The following is an 18,386-nucleotide window of genomic DNA, read 5'->3' on the forward strand; positions in this document are numbered from 1 at the left end:
AATACAAGTTTATTGCACACTAACAATTGTAGGACTTAACATTAAAAAGGAATATGTATATTTATATATACATGCTACTAAGAGTCATTTACATTTGGGTTTCTATTTTCAGTTTTAAAAGATTTATTGTTTATTTGAAAGATAAGAGTTAGAGAGAGAGAGATCTTCCATCTGCCAGAGCCTGGAGCCAGGAGCTTCATCCAGGTCTCCCATGGGGGTGGCAGGGTTTCAAGCACTCTAGCCATCCTCTCCTGCCTTTCTAGAGGCATCAGGAGCTGGATTGGAAGTGGAGTAGCCAGGATATGAACTGGCACCCATATGTGATGCCATCGTCTCAGGTTAATCCACCGGGCCACAATGCCAGCATCTGTTTTCACTATTTTTTACTGAGGTATGATCACTTACAGAAAACATATATTTTTGTGTTCACTTAAAATGAGTTTTCACAAATGTATGAAGGGACTTCAGTAAGCCCATTGGAAAATACATTTTAACTTTTTATCAAAAACATGGATTTAAAAAATTTTTTGCACCAAAATAAGCTTATTTTTAATTTTGTTTTCCCATAAACTTTTTAAAGTAATCCCTTATTGATTAATTTAATGACACTTCGTCCAAGGTATGGAACATTTCTGTCACCCTAGAAAGTTTCTTCCTTGCTTTTACCAGTTAATCTTCCCTTCACAGAAGCAACCACTATTCTGATTTCTATCTTCATGCTAATTCTAGTTTTTTAAATTGCAAGTTATATCATGACCTTGCTGGTCACAACACTGCCACAAGTCCTTGGGTGTCTGGATCCTAGATTTATGAATTTTTAAGATCAAGACTGTTAATCTATTGTTCTACTTTGTAGTGTCTTTGAGGAATAGAAATTACATTAACATGTATTATCACATGTGATTAGGTAATACAAGTATCCTGGTCTTTTGGACTACTCTTGAATTAAATGAACAACTTAATAATCAATTCCTGGAACCCAATCCTTATGTATCCATGGCAAATTACAGTCCTCAATGGCCTGTGAAAGTAAGCAGGGGAGTGGCATTCTCAATTCACACTTGAAGAAAAGGTTCAAAAAGTAATTAATTTACACAAAACTCCCTTACCATTAACCACTGGTACCAGGACTAGGTTTTTATTTTGTTCATTCCACTATGCTAAGCTGCATGCATACAAAGATAGAGCCAACTGGTGTTCCAAAACTCAGTTTCCTTGTTTCTTTGTAAATTCATAGGATTCCCATTCCTTCCATCCTCCAGCATAATGTTGAGCACTGAAAACAATCAAATAGTTATGTGAACATTTTCTCCTGATGTATAGTAACAGAAAATTGACAGGAACTTATAATTTTATTTTCATTTTATTTGAAAGGCATAGAGACAAACACCTGGCACCTGGAACTGCATCCAGGTCTCCCACCTAAGTGGCAGGAACCCAACTATTTGAGCTATCATCTGCTGCCTCAGAGTGTGTATTAGCAAGAAGGTGGATAGGATGTGTAGGAGCCAGGACTTGAACCAAGGGCTCTGATACGGGATGCAGGCATCCCAAGTGGCAACCTCACCCTGCGCCAGATCCCTTCCTTGGTTGGTAGGAACTTTAGAGATAATGCAGTAGCCATTCACCATGCTACTTAGATTCTAAGCCTATGAAAAGACTGTGTTGTTGGGGCCAGTGCTGTGGCATCGCAGGTAAAGCTGCTGCCTACAATGCTGGCATCTCAGATGGGCACTAGTTTGAATCCTTCTGTTCCACTTCCAGTCCAGCTCCCTGCTAATGTCCTGAGAAAAGCAGCAGAAGATGGCCCAAGAGCTTGGGCCCCTACTACACACATGGGAGGCCCAGGAGTTCCCAGCTTCAGTCTGGCCCAGTGTCAGCTGTTGCGGCCATCTGGGGAATGAACCAGTAGATGGAAGCTCGAGCTCTCTCTGTAACTGAATTTCAAATAAATTATATATGTGTATATATATATATATATAGAGAGAGAGAAAAGATAGAACCTCTTAGTCTTTTTTTTTTGTTGTTTTTTGTTTTTTTTTTTTTATCTTTTATTTAATGAATATAAATTTCCAAAGTACAACTCATGGATTACAATGGCTTCCCCCCCCCATACCGTCCCTCCCACCCACAACCCTCCCCTTTCCCACTCCCTCTCCCCTTCCATTCACATCAAGATTCATTTTCGATTATCTTAATATACAGAAGATCAGCTTAGTATACCTTAAGTAAGGATTTCAACAGTTTGCTCCCACACAGAGACATAAAGTGAAAAATAATAGATGATTTTTTTTAAAATGATGATGAAATCAGATCAGACCTATTGTCATGTTTAATCCCAGTGAGAGTCAAGTTGGGAATTGATAATTTCTTTTTTTTTCTTTTTTTTTTTTTTTTTTTTACAGAAGATCAGTTTAGTGTACACCTCTTAGTCTTATTATAATGTCTTTACTAGCAGTAATTAATAAAAATTCCTGAATAGAGTAGTAACAATGTCTACTTAAATGAATATATGAAACATTAAAATACCCTTTCTTGAATCTATTTTTCCCTTCCTCTACACACCTGTTAAAGCCCAAAGATATTGCTGTGTCCAGAGCCTTCTTGCTTCTTACTCCAGCTAAACAAGAAAACACTAGATTGTCAGATTTGGATGGCTTTACTTCATTGTACTTCTCTTTGAAGTCTCTTGGGTTCATCTGAAGAGCTTCACCTACCTCATCCACTGAAAGAAAATTAATAATTTCAACAAATTTTAAATCCAGTAAATTACTGAAAATAAATATTTATTAATAAGCTTAAGATATATGTCACTTACGTGGTATATTGACAGACCCAGGGATTTTTCCATACTCACGAATTTCCCATGTCTCTCTAACATCAATTAACATAATGTTTTTGGAATTTAGCAAGCTTTTTAGTTCCTTGTAAGTGACATCTTTAGAAACAACAGTACAAAAATTGTGGCAACTTCCCTTTATTGTCTTCAAACCTAGAAAAAAATCCAACAATTTAGGCAACTTCACAGTGACACCATAGCTGGAAAGAGTAGGTTAAGAATTTTCTCCCCAGTTTCAGTTAGCTAACTATAGTTGATTTTTTTGTTTTGTTTTTGCTTTAAAAAAAAAAAAAAACTATGAATTCCATGTGTGTATGCTGCAGTGTAAAATAATAAGTAATATATCCTTGGTCTCTGCTTCTAATTCCTGACACAGAGCTCCTAAATCCCTTGGAATTTCTGGGGTGATGGAATCTTTTATTCTACTGCAGTGAGTAGGTGGGCTCCTGGATAGCTTGAAGTTGAGGGCTAGTCTCCAGAAAGACAAGGTCATGATCAGTTCTTGGAATATTCAGCTCCATCCTTCATCCTCCAGAGAGTGTTAAAGAGCTGGAGATAGAGTTTATCGTTGATTATATGTTGGCAGGCATTGTGGTTTAGCAGGTTTAACTTCTGCTTGTGACACCCAAATCCCAAATCTGAGTGCCAGTTTGAGTCCTGATTCCCTCACTTCCCATCCAGCTTCCTGTTAATGAGCCTGGGAGGCAGCAGGTGATGGCCAAAGTACTTGGGTTCCTGCCGCCTATGTGGGAGACATAGATGGAGTTCCTGGCTCCTGACTTTGGCCTGGCCCAGCCCTGGCTGTTTAATAAGCCATTTGGGAAGTAAAACAGAAGATGGAAGCAGTCTCTCTTGGTAACTCTGCTTTCAAATAGAAGATAGATAGATAGATAGATAGATAGATAGATAGATAGATAGATAGATAGATATAAAGAGATCATTTTAAATAAAGTAATCAGTCATGCTTACATGCTTACATGACAAAGCTTCCATAAAACTCCCTAACCTGCGGGTATCAGAGAGCATTATGAGTTGGTGAATAAATGCTCATTTGTTAGAATGGGGTACCCCAACTTCACAAGGACGGAAGCTTCTGCACTTAAGACCCCTGCAGACCTCACACTAGTGATATGCAGTGTTTCACCTGGCTGTTCATTGACATCTTTCAAATAAGTCTTTTTAAATAATTAAAATAAATGCAAATTGGCCTGTGGCATAGCGGGTAAAGCTGCCATCTGCACTGCCAGCATCCCCTTTGGGCACTGGTTCAAGTTTCCAGCTGCTCCACTTCTGATCCAGCTCTCTGTTACGGCCTGGGAAAGTAGTAGAAGGTGGCTCAAGTCCTTCGGCCCCTGCACCCATGTGGGAGACTCAGAGGTTCCTGGCTCCTGGCTTTGGATCAGCCCAGCTTTCTCTGTTGCAGCCATTTGGGGAGTGAACCAGTGGATGGAAGACTATCTCTACACCTCTGCCTCTCTGTAATTCTGCCTTTCAAATAAATAAATAAAACTTTTAAAAATGCAAATAAAAATAAAAGCAAACACCTGGACTTAAGGAATTTTTCATTCAACTAGCTGTTTTGTGAATCCTAATACTATCCAGAGCCAGCAGGCTGAATTCACATTTATTATTACTTCTTATTCCTAGGAACTGAAAACCATGGTAATTTTATACATTATGTTAAACTCAAGATTCTGACACTTAGCTGTTGGGAAACATAATTGTTCTTCTTATAGAGTCAACAAGCTGACATTTAACTTTCTATAATTTAGCTATACTCCTATTGGGAAATTGGGAGAAGCAGGAGATACTCAGTGAAGACTGAATTTGTTGGGTTTTCGTGAAGGGGTTATAGCACCTGCATCCCACGTCAGTGCTTGGGTTTAAGTACTGCTTCGCTTCTGATTCCCACTTCCTGTAAACGCTCACCTTGGGAGGCAGCAATGATGAACCAAGTACTAGGGTCCCTGCTACCAACGTACGACGTGGACGGAGTTCCCAGCTCCCGGCTTCAGCCGGGTCCAGCCCTGGCTGCTGTGGGCAGCTGGGGAGTGAGCCAGAGGGTGGAAGATCTTTGTGTCCTTCTTCTGTCTATGCCTTTCAAATAGTAGTAAATAAAGATGTAAAAAAAAAGAAAGAAAAAATAAAAAGACTGGGTTTCTTGTCTTTCCATTCAGTGACAAAAGCTGGAGGGAAGCATGTGTTCCCCCCAAACCTCTCTTGGTATGCACCACTACACACTAATTCTTTAGAGCTAGAGAGTGTGCTTTTTATGGGTCATGGCCTCTACTTGTCAGTCAGCCACACGATCTGATGCTCAACCAGAAAAACACCTATTCCCTCGCTGAAGAGGAACTGGCTATTTGGGATTTACAGATAATGTGTAATGTGTGATGGATAATGTGTGGGTCTCATAAGGGATTATCAAGAGTAATACAGACCAAACCTAAATGAGAGTGGAGTTTCTCAAACCTGGCCACCCTGATAGGGGCTGCAGGCATCCCAAACAGGGTCTTAACTACTACTGCCAAATGCCTGCTGCTGATGTTCACCTTTTGAGTCTAACCTTTGAGTAACCTCCTACTTTGGTATTTTTGCTATTTTTACATAGGTAAACCTAACTCTAGGATACTGCATACAGCACTGTCCAACTTCCTTAGACTGTTCTAGGCCCTTCAGCCCTCCTTGCCAGCATGGTTTACCAAACCTCTGCCCTTTCCACTCCAATTGCCCTACCCTCCTGCTAAATCAAAAGTATATGTATGCTTTAAATACATTTTCACGGTGGGAAGAGGAAGGATCGTAAAGTTAGGTAAGCCTAGGTTCAAATCCTGTCTTGTCCACCTGCCTCAAATCTGCTTGGAACACGTGCACTCTGTAAGGCCCAGTTAAATGTCACTTGTCACCTCCCTTTTAACACTTCCATGTCTGTGTATCTAGTAAAATACTTGTACACATATGCAAAGCAGCATGCACAGTGGTAGTTCTTGAAGAACTATTTATTACAATAGCAAGAACATTTGAGAATCAAAGTGTTCAGCTAGTTAAATAAACTATGGTGCCCTCTTCCTTACAATGGGATAAATGTAGCAGTTAAAAGTTGACATGTACTTTCACAGAAAGCTTTTGAAAACCCAAAGGAGACAAAATTACAGAAAAATCTGCGCACATCACATTCGTATATGTAGTATTTTACATGGATTTTTAGTTAGACAAAATGTTTAGAAGAATGTGTACCAAGGGGCCGGTGCTGTGGTGTAGCAGGTAAAGCTGCAGCCTGCAGTGCGGGCATCCCACATGGGTGCTGGTTCAAGTCCTAGCTGCTCTACTTCCAATGCAGCTCCCTGCTGATGTGCCTGGGAAAGCAGTGGAGAATGGTCCAAGTCCCTGGGTCCCTGCATCCATGTGGGAGACCTGGAAGAAGCTCCAGGCTCCTGGCTTCAGACTGGCCCAGCTATAGCCATTGCGGCCATTTAGGGAGTGAACCAGTGGTTGGAAGACCTCTCTCTCTCTACCTCTCTGTAATTCTGCTTTTCAAATAAATAAATAAATCTTAAAAAAAAAAAAAAGTGCACCAAAGCTTATCTAGGAAAGAGAGTGGGCTGGACAAGATATATAGAGACAGGCTGTGCTTCACTGATGGTTTTACTGTAACAAAAATATAACATGTAATTCTCTCAATACTTTTAAACTGCATAAAGCACCTATCTGTAATGCTTCCTGCAGATCGGGGAGTCAGCTGTTCTTTCCATTGCAGTCTCACTGGACTGGGCTGTGTACGGTGATGATTTGCTTCCATCTCCCCGAGAAACTGCTCAATAAATGACTGCCGAGTAAAAGGTACAAGGGAACAGCAGCGTGCATAGAAAGGCACATCATGACAGAGAACGGATCAGCAGTTAACGAGGGACTGGGGACGGGGCAGTGTCATCCTGGGCCTCTGGAGCTGCATCCCAGATAGCAGTTGATTCTGGAGGAGAGGCAGCTTATAAAGCAAAAAGGGGTCTGCGTTCTGGATTCGGCGCTTTCACCTCTCAGGTCCCTCATTTGCAGAAGGGCGGTGCTTTGTTTTTATTTCACCTCTCAGGTCCCTCATTTGCAGAAGGGCGTTGCTTTTTTTGTTTGTTTTTTTACCACGTTAGGTATCTGCCTCGCCACCCCAACAGCGCGGCTCTCCGGTGGGTCGCAAGGGCTAGGCTTGTGAATATGCCTCTCCAGGCAAGGACTGGCCAGCTTGGTTGCTCCTCTGGGTTACGAGCCCACGCTCAGTGAAGCACCACTTCCATTAAAACCCCTGCTGCTGCGGCCCCCAGAGCAGCCCCTGGCCCCAATCGCACGGCTCCGAAGAAACAAGAACCCCAAGTGGGCGCTAGATAACCAGAGGCAAAGTCATGGGTCTGAACTTTAACTGGGAGTCGAAAAAAAGGCAGGCACCCCCACCAAAGCCACCGCTTGCCCGGGATCCAAGATTGGGCGCTCTCCCTTCTCCCCAGGACCGCCAAGCTCACCGCAGAGAGCAGCTTCCACGGACTGCAGGACCGCCCGGCGCGGGGTCGCGAGCAGCAGGCGGGGCAGCACCATCGCCGCTGGCCCACCACTTCCTCCTCCTCCTCCTCCTCCTCCTCCTTCCTCTCTTCCTCTCCAACCCAAGGCGCGTTGCTCCCGGCTCTCCAGCGCCCTCCAGCCAAGCACCGGCCGAACTCGGCATTGCTGCAAGGCTTAATTTGCTCGACCAAAGCTTCCCCTGGTTTAAAACTGAAAATCGTTTTGGAAGAAACTCAGGGTCATGAATGCTTTTATGGTTTTGATTATTATTTTTTTAGGCAAGGCAAAGTTTAAAAGCTATGACAAGAGGCCGGCGCTGTGGCTTAGAAGGTTAAACCTCCGCCTGCCATGCCGGCATCTCATGTGGGCACTTGTTGCAGTTCCAGCTGCTGCTCTTCCGAGCCAGCTCACTGCTAATGTGCCTGGGAAGGCAGCAGAAAATAGCCCAAGTGCTTGGGCCCCTGCACCTACATGGGAGACCCAGAAGAAGCTCCTGGCTCCCGGCTTCAGCCTGGAACAGCCCCTGCCATTGTGACCTTTTGGGGAGTGAACCAGTGGATGGAAGATCTCTGTGTCCTTCTCCCTCTCTCTCTGTAAATCTGCTTTTCAAATAAATAAATAATAAATCAGCAAGCCAGTGCGCCTTCTGAGGGCTCCCGGAGGAAAACTTCCTTAGTGGCCCTCTCTATCTTCCAGTGGCTGCCTGCATTCTCTGGCTCTTAACTCCTCCATCCTGAAAATCAGCTCCATAGCAGCCACACATCTCTGAATCTGCCCCTTGCTTCTGTAGCAATGTCACCTTCTTTTTCCCTGGTATTCCTACCTCCCTGTTATACAGATCTCTATATCAGGGCCAGCACTGCGGCCTAGCCAGTAAAAGCCGCTGCCCACAGCGCCGGCATCCTGTATGGGCACTGGTTCGAGTCCCTGCTGCTACACTTCCGATCCAGCGCTCTGCTATGGCCTGGGAAAGCAGTAAAAGAAGGCCAAGTCTTTGAACCCTTGTATGCACATGGGAGCCCCGGAAGAAGCTCCTGGCTTAGGACAGCCTCTGCACAGGCTGTTATGGCCATTTGGGAAGTGAACCAGCCGACAGAAGACTCCCTCTCTCTCTCTGTCTCTCTCCCCCTCCACCTCTGCCTCTCTGTAACTCTGCTTTTCAAATAAATAAAAAATAAATTTAAAAAAAAGATAGAGAATTGCTCCCATGTAGTCTGGTATCACCCTTAAAATAAATAAATAAATCTCTCTATATCAAAACTGAGACAACCCAGGAGAATCTGATCTCAAAATACCTAATCTAATCACATCTGCCTTTTGCCAGGCAAGTTGACATGGTCTCAGATTTCAGGGACATCTTTGGGGATGGGAGCACTATTTATTAATTTATATTTTTATATTTATTAATTTTATATTAATAAATATGTGTATTTATTTAAACTGTCTCTTCCTTTTCTTTGTAACTTTGCTTTTCAAATAAATAAATCATATTTATATTTATTAAGATTTGATTAATTTATTTAAAAGAGTTATTAAGATTTATTTATTTATTTGAAAGGCAGGGTTACAGACAGAGAGAAATAGGTCTTCCATCCTCTGGTTCACTCCCCAAATGGCAGCAATGGCCAGGGATGGGCCAGGCAGGGGCCTAAGCACTTGCCTTCTTTGGCTGCTTTCCCAAGCATGTTAGGGGGGAGCTGGAACAGAAGTGGAACAGCCAGGACTCCAATCTCATATAAGATGCTGAGGTCGCAGGCTTAACCCACAGGCCTCAACACCAGCCTCTCATTATTTCACCTTTAGCTCATTCTCAATTTAGTTCCCCGGTATAAAGGAAGCTATATTTAACTCCAAATTTATTCAGATTGAAATCAGAATATTGGGGCCAATGTTGTGGTGTAGTAGGCTAAGACTCTGCCTGCAGCACCAGTATCCCATTTGGGCACCAGTTTGAGTCCTGGCTGTTCCTGTTCAAATCCAGCTCTCTACTATGGCCTGGGAAAGCAGAGAAAGATGGCCCAAGTGCTTGGGGTCCTACACCAATGTGGGAGACCACGAAGAAGCTCCTGGCTCCTGGCTTCAGATCAGCTCAGCTCTGGCCTTTTCAGCCATTTGAAGAGTGAACCAGCAGATGGAAGACCTTCCTCTCTGTCTCTCCCTCTTTTTTTTTTTTTTTTTTTTTTTTTTTTTGACAGGCAGAGTGGACAGTGAGAGAGAGAGACAGAGAGAAAGGTCTTCCTTTGCCGTTGGTTCACCCTCCAATGGCCGCCGCGGCCGGCACACCGCGCTGATCCGATGGCAAGAGCCAGAAGCCAGGTGCTTTTCCTGGTCTCCCATGGGGTGCAGGGCCCAAGCACCTGGGCCATCCTCCACTGCACTCCCTGGCCACAGCAGAGAGCTGGCCTGGAAGAGGGGCAACCGGGACAGAATCCGCGCCCCGACCGGGACTAGAACCCGGTGTGCCGGCGCCGCTAGGCGGAGGATTAGCCTAGTGAGCCGCGGCGCCGGCCTCTCTCCCTCTTTTTCTAACACTACCTCTCAAATATTTTTTAAAAATCAGAATATTAATTTTTAAATGGCATTATTGAGATGTATTCCTGAGAATTTCATTAATCATGCTTTTAAATTATTTTTCAATACTTTAGAAGTTAATAAGCCACTTCAGAGTTCTTTACCAGCGACATAATTTACAGTTATATATTTTCAAACATAATCTATAGTTCAACTTATTTTATGGACTTTGAATTATTAAAAAGTCATCATTGTTACCAGTGACAGAGGGGAGGGTGGTTGCAGGAGTGAGTTTCCGGTTCTTTTCCTCAGCTTAGTATAGGAATAAAATGCCAGGAAACAACTTACAAAGAGGCAGACACTTCTATTGGACAGAAAAGAAACTCATTTGATTGGCAAGCAACAGAAAAAGCATCTGATCTGAGAGGAGAGCAGGCAGAGCTCCGGAGCGGGACACTGGCTTTGAGGAAGTGACCTGGGTTTTTAAGGCATTACTGTTTTTTCTATTGGGTCATTCCGTGGGGATGCCCACTGGACAGGGGTTTCACATACTGTCCATTGGTTGGCTGGGGGCTCAGGGAGCTAGCAAGGGTCTCCTTAGAGGCCCAGCCCCCTGCTCTGCCAGCTCTGGGTGAAAGACTGCAACCACCCTGAAGGTGGGAGTTAAAGCCGGGAGGTCACACTAGCAGCAGGAAGCTATCACTGGGGGCGATGCCATTCAGTCTGGAGACAAGCTTTGCAGCCACAGCTGGCAGTCTGCTAGTGAGGGACATTCTACCCATGTCTGAGGGGCCCACAGACGCCCAGCCCCACTGGACTGCTTCAATCTCATACTGAAGATCCGAGTATTCTTCGGGTGGCATCCTCAGTCTGAATACTTTCATAAACCACAGTATGAACAGGGAAACTGCACTTGGGTTGAATGAGTCACGCTTCACCCGATGCTTTCGAAAGAGCAAAAAGTGTTGGTCCCAGAGACATGCAGTCTAGTCAGTAATCGACCCGGCAGGTTCCAGAACAGTAAGGAAATAGAGCTAGAGGTGATGAACGCCAGGTGTCCAGAGAAGTGACCGAGGGAAGTCAGAGGCTGTCCTACAGCGAACTTCCGCAAGACTCCAGCGGCTCACGCCAGGCCACCGTCCCAATCCAACTGAGAGTCCACAGCTACTTGAGGATGAGCAAGGGCCGGCCGGCTCCGCGGACGTTCAGGACGCAGGCGCCATCCGGGACGGCCCCGCCCTTCCCACCGGCCGCGCCCGTCCCCACCCGGGGCGCGTGGCCAGAGCCGGGCGCACGCGAACCTCCGCCGGCCCCGGAGGCCCCGCCTCTGCCCGCCCGCCGTACAGCCGCGCAGGCGCAGTCCCACCTGGTTGTAGACGCGGCGGCCCGGCCGGGCGGGGTGAGTGAAGACCGTAGCGGTGGGGTTGCAGCAGTTTCTGGGTCTTGGCTGGCGCTACCCACGCCCCCTTGTGGGTGGGCGGGGCGGGGAGCGAGGCACCCCATGAGGCTGTCTCGCGCTCCTGAATCCTGGGCCGCCGGCGGTCATTGGGGCCGCGTGAGAGCAGTGCGGGGCGGGGGTTGGGGGCTTGGTGTCACGGCGGCGGCGGCGGGAGCGTGGCCGCCGGGGAGGGGTCGGGCCCGCCTCGCCGTGACCGGGGCGGGCATCCTTGCGTCCCCGCCGCCGCGTGCTGTGCTGCGGGCGCAGGTTCCCTCCCCGCTTCGGGCGTTTGTTGGCGGCTGGAGGAAGCGTGTCAAAGCACGGGTTCTGGCAGCCTCGTGGCTTAGGCGAGCTGGGGTCGGCCCGTCGGGGTCCCCATCCCCATCCACCGCTTCCTGACCCCGGCACCTGTGCAAGCCGCTTCACCTAACTCAGTTTCTAGCGTAAGACGGGGGAAATGGTAGTAGTCCATTTCATGAAGTGCTGGTGAAGGTTCGGTGGGTTAATGCCGATCGAAGTGCTTCAAACAGCGTGATACAAAGCTTAACGCTAAGTGCTGTTCGTTTCTGAGCCTAGTGTCTAAATGTATCTCTTTCCTTGCCTCAGATCCCGGAAAGTGCCCAACAGTAGGGAAGATTTTTTTTTTAAAGTGAGCTTTCGTTTGCTTAGCCTGTTTAAAAACAAAACTTTCTAAATAACTCACATCCCACATTAGGGATAAAAACCAGTCGTTAGGTAATGCTGCAGTTGAAAACCGTTGTTTGATGTTTGGAAAACGCCGCGGTCAGACCTTATTTGTGCTGTTAGGAGTTGGCATAGCAGGCCTGAGACTGCTGTCCTTGGGTGCCTTGTAGGCGTCTGGGAGCTTGGACCTTGGGAGGATTCCCACCCGGGGCAACGTGGTTTATGTGGAAAAGTAATTTTTGTGCCGGATTTACCACCTTCCATGCAAATACTGGGCACCAAGTCTTTAATGGGCTTCCGTGGGACGCAGGATTACTTACCTGGTGTTGAGTTTTCTTGGTTGGTGAAGAAAGCCTTCTGTTTAACTCCTCGTGGGAGGGAGAGCTCAAGGAATTGGCACAAAATTTCCCCAGACCTGGCCTTTCTTTGTTAGATCAGGCTCTCTGTCTGTTCTACTGCTGTACTAAATGATATCTATGAGTACAATGTCTGCTGAGTCCTGTGAAACCTAGCAAATCTCAAAATGTGGAGAAGTCTTGGAGAACTCCAGACACAGGTGTTGTTTTTTTTTTTTTTTAAAGATTTATGTATTTATTGGAGAGGCAGAGTTACATACAGAGGGAGAGACAGATCCTCCATCAGTTGGTTCATTCCCCAAATGGCCTCAAACACCAGAGCTGAGTGGATCCATAGCTGGGAGCAAGGGGTTCTTCTGGTTCTCCCACATGGGTGCAGGGGCCCAAGCACTTGCGCCATCTTCCACTGCTTTCCCAGGCCATAGCAGAGAGCTGAATTGGAAGTGGAGCAGCCGGGATACGAGCCTGCGCCCATATGGGATACCGGTGCCATAGGCAGAGGCTTGGCCTGCTATGCCACAGTGCTGTCCCCCAGACACAATTCTGTTGAACGTTTTAAACACTCTAATAATTGGCCTTTAATTTGTTCTCTTTTTTTCCCCGTAAATAGAAATTGGCAAAGAAAACTGCACATATAAATGATTGCTAAATTGTAGGTTACTGTATCAAATGAGGCTGTAGGTTTAGATGTATTACATATGTACATCAGAAAAATCTTTGGAAATTGCTTCTATGTTGCCATTAGATCTCAGTCAGTGTTTTTGAAAAAAAATGCACAGGTTGTTCACAGAGTCTAAGTCAAATGCCTGGTTCTATCTGTTATTTCACCAACATTATCTGTATGTTTATGCTTATCTTTTTGGAGATTGTAACTGTCCTGTAAGGGAGAAATGTGGCCAGTTTCTTATGGGCCATTTTCCCTATAATCTATTAGTTATACCTGTCTCTTTTCTGGACATCAAATTTAAAATTGATGGAGGCAAGTTTGTAAATTTGTGGTAGATCAGATTTACCATTTGATCATCTCTCTTTTGCCTTAGCAAAGTAGAAAACTTGATAGTTTTTGGTAAGTGAATGTCAGCCTACACAGGAAAGGAAAATATGAGTGGCTGATTAAGCAAGCTGGGGGGACTGGGGAGTATGATTAGAAAAGGAAATACTGCACTTGAATTACTGACTGTGTGCTATAGAACCATGGGGGCACGTAGATGATGGAGTTTGGAGGGGAAAGGTAGGAAGAGATGAAATGATCAGGGAGTCAGAGGCTTTATATATCTGCAACTCCTGAAGCTCTAATTTGCTGCAGCTCAATTCTGTAGTCAGACTTTAAAAAATGGCTTTTTAAAATGGCAGTCTTGAAAGTTCCCTTATCTGAAACATGGAATGACAAAAATCCAGATTTGGAATTTAGTGCTGAATTCCTGAACTTGACTGTTAAAAAGTAAACGAGTGGGAGTGCTACAGGGCGTTCCCTGTTGACGGCGCCACGATGTGTGGGACTGTGTGGAGAAGATACATCCCAATCTGGGTGACACTTGTCTGAAGAGTGGATCTTTCTCGCCGAACTAGGCAGGTTGTGCAGTGTGCAGTTAAGCGGGATTTTATGCTGATCACAAACAAATCCTTGAAAGAGGAAGATGGAGAAGAGATAGTTACCTGTGATCATCTGTGTAAGAACTGTCGTCATGTAATAGTGTATCTTCACTATCATAGATGAATTTCGGGAGTACACCATGCTGTGCATGTTGTGGAAAGCTGACGGTTCTGTCAGTATTCTCCCTGGTGATCCCTGACAAATGACCTTGTTATTCTAAGGATCTTTCTGCAGTTTTGTTGTAACTGTGTTGGGTTGATTTACAGTACAGCAAATGTACTGGTTTGTCTTAGCTAGTTTATAATGAAAATCCTTTGCATGTTTTTTTTTTTTTTCCTCTTCTTAGACTTACCTATTTTTTGGTGAGAAAAAGTACTTTGAGGGCTTGCTGCTCTCTGGAGCTGAGCTTCCCTGCTGAAGTCTCCACTTCCCCTCAGTGCAGCCAGAGAAAGACTTCCTTGTGGGCAGTTGCACAGCCAGAGAATACCTAGAATGGAAGTGCACTACTGCCTAGGTCTCAGGTTCTCAGAAAGGAGTCAGGGCTCCTTGGAATGATGGCTGATTCTAGGACTTGAGCAGGAAGTACACAAGATGAATCTGAGTCTGGAGCATTTTGTACCACGAAAAAAAAAAAAGAAAAGAAATGCTAAAAGATGACAGTGATTGGTGGTGTGTCAGAGAGAGGAGCCAATTGAAGGCCTCCAGTCACCAAAACTATCTAAATATGAGACATGGCATACTAATTAATTGAATTTAATTGTTTGTGGTTGGTCAAACAATTTGAGCAATAAAATAAAGTAGTATTGGTGGGAAAAAGTAAATGAGCAATCATAAAAATTGGAATGGAGCTGAGACCCCAAACAGGATAGTATTCAGTAGGAATTAGAATAGGTACTTGAAGTAAGACTCCAAAATATAGTGAAAAAAACAAAATGCTTAATGTGTGCTAAAATATTTAGAATTAACTTTTTAAATTTTTATTTATATATTTTTAAATATTTATTTATTTATTTGAATGAGTTACACAGAGAAGGAGAATCAGAGAGAGAGAGAGGTCTTCCATCCACTGGTGGTTCACTCTCCAATTATCTCAATGGCCGGAGCTGTGCTGATCCAAAACCAGGAGCTAGGAGCTTCTTCTGGGTCTCCCATGTGGGTTCAGGGGCCCAAGCACTTGGGCCATCTTCTACTGCTTTCCCAGGCCACAAGAGAGAGCTGGATCAGAAGTGGGGCAGCCTGTGCCCATATGGGATGCTGGCGCTGCAGGCGGCAGCTTTACCCACTATGCCACAGCGCCAGCCCTAACTTTTTTATTTATAAAAAAAAGAGCTAGAAGTAAATAGCACTGTGAAGAAACAGACACATTCCATACGGGCCACTATGCATGGTTGCTATTGAAAGTGTGTTCTGTGGACCTCCAGCAATAGGATCAGTTAGGAGCTTGATCTTCAGGCAGGCTCTCAGGTATTGGAATCCCCATTTTAACGAGATCCTCAAGGTGACTTACATACACTGGCCTGATTGCTTAAAAAAGCCAAAGTCTTTGGCAAGTAAAAGCTTGAAAGAGCTGTTCTAGATTTAAAGGTACTAAAGAGACATAATCAACATAAAGTATAAGGCTAGGCTGAACCTTATTCAAGAAATAGTATACGCTTTGGGGTCCACTAGGGGGATTAGAATTTGATGGAATATGTGATGATGTTAGAGAATTGTTCATTTATCAGGTATGAAAATGAAGTAGTGAAGAATGTCTGTTGTTTAGAGATAAAATGCTGAAATATTTTAGGATGAAATATAATGATCTTTACAACTTTCACAGTTCAGCCAAAAAAGAAAAAAATGTACTCACACATGTATACAGCTCTCTATACACCCATCATATTTAGATAAATACCAGATAGCAAAATATTAATATATGTGACACCTTGGTAGTATATAGGTGTTCATTATATTTTTATCTTTCAACTTTTGGGAATTTTTAAATTGTTTCATAATAAAAAGTTGCAGGGGAAAAGATAAAAGATGCAGTAGCTTAAAAAGATAAAAGATTTTAAAACTTTTATTTATTTATTTTACCAATTCTCCATAGTTCAGCACAGGTAGCGTGGTTTTATTGTGCTTGGATTATGGCTTCCATCCTTGGGCCAGTGTGGCTCTTCTAGTTCCTGCTGTCTCTAGTTAGTGGGTTGAGAGAAACAGCACTTATTCCGTTGACCAAAACTTCCATTTTTCCATTATTCACCTGAATTTTATGTATGTAGAAGGTATGTCATAGTTCAGGCCCTTATATCAAATTAGTATAAACTTGAACCACAGATGTTTATTTCTTATAGCACTTGGGGCCCGGCAGTCTAAGATGAAACTGCCTGTAGATCTGGTGCATGTTGATGGCACTCTTCCTGGTTTGTAGATGGCCGTCTTCTTGCATCCTCACATAGTTGAAGGCTAGCTCGCTGGTCTCCTCTAAGGGTACTAATCGTGTCGGGAACCGTAGCTCACTTGGTTAATCCTGCGCCTGTGGCGCCAGCATCGCATATGGGCGCCAGGTTCTAGTCCTGGTTGCTCCTCTTCCAGTCCAGCTCTCTGTGTGGCCCAGGAAGGCAGTGGAGGATGGCCGAAGTGCTTGGCCCCTGCATCCGCATGGGAGACCAGGAAGAAGCACCTGGCTCCTGGCTTCGGATCGGCGCAGCGCACCAGCTGTAATGGCCATTTGGGGGCTGAACCAACGGAAGGAAGACCTTTCTCTCTGTCTCTCTCTCTCACTGTCTAACTCTGCCTGTCAAAAAAAAAAAAAATACTAATTGTATTCATGAGGACTCCACCCCATAACCTAATGCCCTCCCAGAGTCTCCACCTGCAGATACTACCACATTGGGATTAGATTTCAACATAGGAATTTTGGGAGGACACAAATCATTTGGTTTGTAACAAGGCAGCTGGTAAGTCAAATAGAATGTACTAGTGGAATATAGGCTTAACAAAATTTTCCTGATGTTCCCAACTTTTTCCTCTGCTGATTTACTAGACCAATTTAAATTGATGTCAGGTAGGTGTTGAGCTTAATGGTTTAGATGACTGCATCCCAAATTGGAGTACCTAGGTTCCGTACCCAGCTCTGACTCCTGACTCCAGCTTCCTGCTGATACAGACCCTGGGGACAGCAATAGTAACTTAAGTCCATACATTCCTGCCAACCACTTGGCACACCTGGATTAAGTTCTAAGCCCCCAGCTTCATCCTGATCCAGCTCCCTGTCTTCAGCCTGGGCCAGCCCCAGCCATTATGGGTATTTGGGAATACAGATTCTCTCTCTTTCTCTCTCTCTCTCTATCTCTTCTTCCCACCCTTCCTCTCAAATTAATAAGAAAATAATTTAAAAATTTTTCAGAAACGAAGTGAAATAGAAGTCATTTCAGATTTGCTATGCATTAAATAAAATATATAAAATTTTAGCTTTAAAGATTAAAGCATATTCATTTTTTTCTTCAACCTTTTCAGTAGATAACAGATGCGGGTGAAAGATCCGTCCAAGGTGTTACCTGAGAAAGCCAAAAGAAGTAAAAGGCCCACTGTACCTCGTGATGAGGACTCTTCAGATGACATTGCTGGTAAATTGTAATTTCTGACATCCCAAATGGTATTGAGACACAGAAATAATAATATATGCTTTTAACAAATAAATCTCGTACTTTTATTTTTCATTGTTTTCTACCAAGCTTTAGAGTCTGCTTGTGTGGTTCCAGAAATTCGTGTTGGGATTTTTATTGGAATGTTGTTTAGTCTACAAAGTTGGGATTGCTATGTTTGTTTGTTTTGTCCTTCCTCATGGCCTAGCAGAACCTCCAGGCCACCAGAAGCTGACAGAGGACTGGTCAGAGCTGTTCGTCTCAGGGTTGCCTTTCTCTTTAGCCTCATGCCTTGGTTTTGGCCTCTGATGATTTTCCTTGCTTCCATGCCAGCTCAGCATTCCATTTAAAATGATGTCTTTAATATATCATTTCCATTGTTAAAAGTTAACTTGCATAATTTTTCAGGGTAGTTTAGTTTCCTGTATTGAAGAAAGTCTGAATTATATCTTTAAATGTTTGTTGTATTCTGTTAATACCTTTTCTTCAGAGATTATGATTGTTATGTTAATTCCCATTGCCTGTCTTCCATGGTAATCATTTTTTCTCAGATCTTCTAGGACTCCTATTTCCTTTTCATTCTGCTTGCTATTTTTAATCCTTAATATATTTGTAGCAGTATCCATTTCACTTTATAGTCTTTCAAATTTAGTCTTCATATTTATGGTTTTATTAATTTTTAAATGTTTTTTTAAATTTATTTTTTTTATCTGCTTGAAAGAGTGACAAAGAAAGGGGGAGCGACAGAGAGAGAGAAGGAGAGAGAGAGATCTTCTATCCACTTGTTCACTCC

General features: G+C 44.0%; 2 protein-coding genes and 1 pseudogene across 12 annotated transcripts in view; 2 read left to right on the forward strand and 1 right to left on the reverse strand.

Annotated features, from left to right (window-relative positions):
* Positions 1-1,122: 1,122 nt before the first annotated feature.
* Positions 1,123-7,512, reverse strand: LOC103349855 (thiosulfate sulfurtransferase like domain containing 3). Its single transcript, XM_008263313.5, has 4 exons — positions 7,348-7,512; positions 2,819-2,992; positions 2,566-2,725; positions 1,123-1,276 (listed from the first exon to the last, which is right to left on the reverse strand). Exons 1-4 carry the CDS (start codon positions 7,418-7,420, stop codon positions 1,207-1,209), a joined length of 477 nt encoding a protein of 158 aa, XP_008261535.1. The 5' UTR covers positions 7,421-7,512; the 3' UTR covers positions 1,123-1,206.
* A 3,656-nt stretch (positions 7,513-11,168) lies between these two features.
* The window catches only part of USP45 (ubiquitin specific peptidase 45), a 67,282-nt gene continuing 60,064 nt past the window's right edge, over positions 11,169-18,386 (forward strand). For 4 of the 11 annotated variants that reach the window (XM_008263309.5, XM_051854465.3, XM_089332829.1 and 1 more), the window contains exons 1-2: positions 11,169-11,294; positions 17,466-17,575. In XM_008263309.5, the coding sequence (XP_008261531.1) occupies positions 17,476-17,575 (100 nt within the window). In that variant the 5' untranslated portion in view covers positions 11,169-11,294; positions 17,466-17,475. The remainder of the gene's footprint in view (positions 11,295-17,465; positions 17,576-18,386) is intronic. The other 7 variants (XM_051854464.3, XM_089332828.1, XM_089332830.1 and 4 more) reach the window with 3 other exon arrangements.
* LOC127493252 (protein Churchill pseudogene) lies at positions 13,859-14,305 on the forward strand (annotated as a pseudogene).

The sequence above is a fragment of the Oryctolagus cuniculus genome, chromosome 5, assembly GCF_051225735.1.
Source record: "Oryctolagus cuniculus isolate XC-2025 breed Fujian yellow rabbit chromosome 5, ASM5122573v1, whole genome shotgun sequence".
In the NCBI taxonomy this organism is placed as follows: Eukaryota; Metazoa; Chordata; class Mammalia; order Lagomorpha; family Leporidae; genus Oryctolagus; species Oryctolagus cuniculus.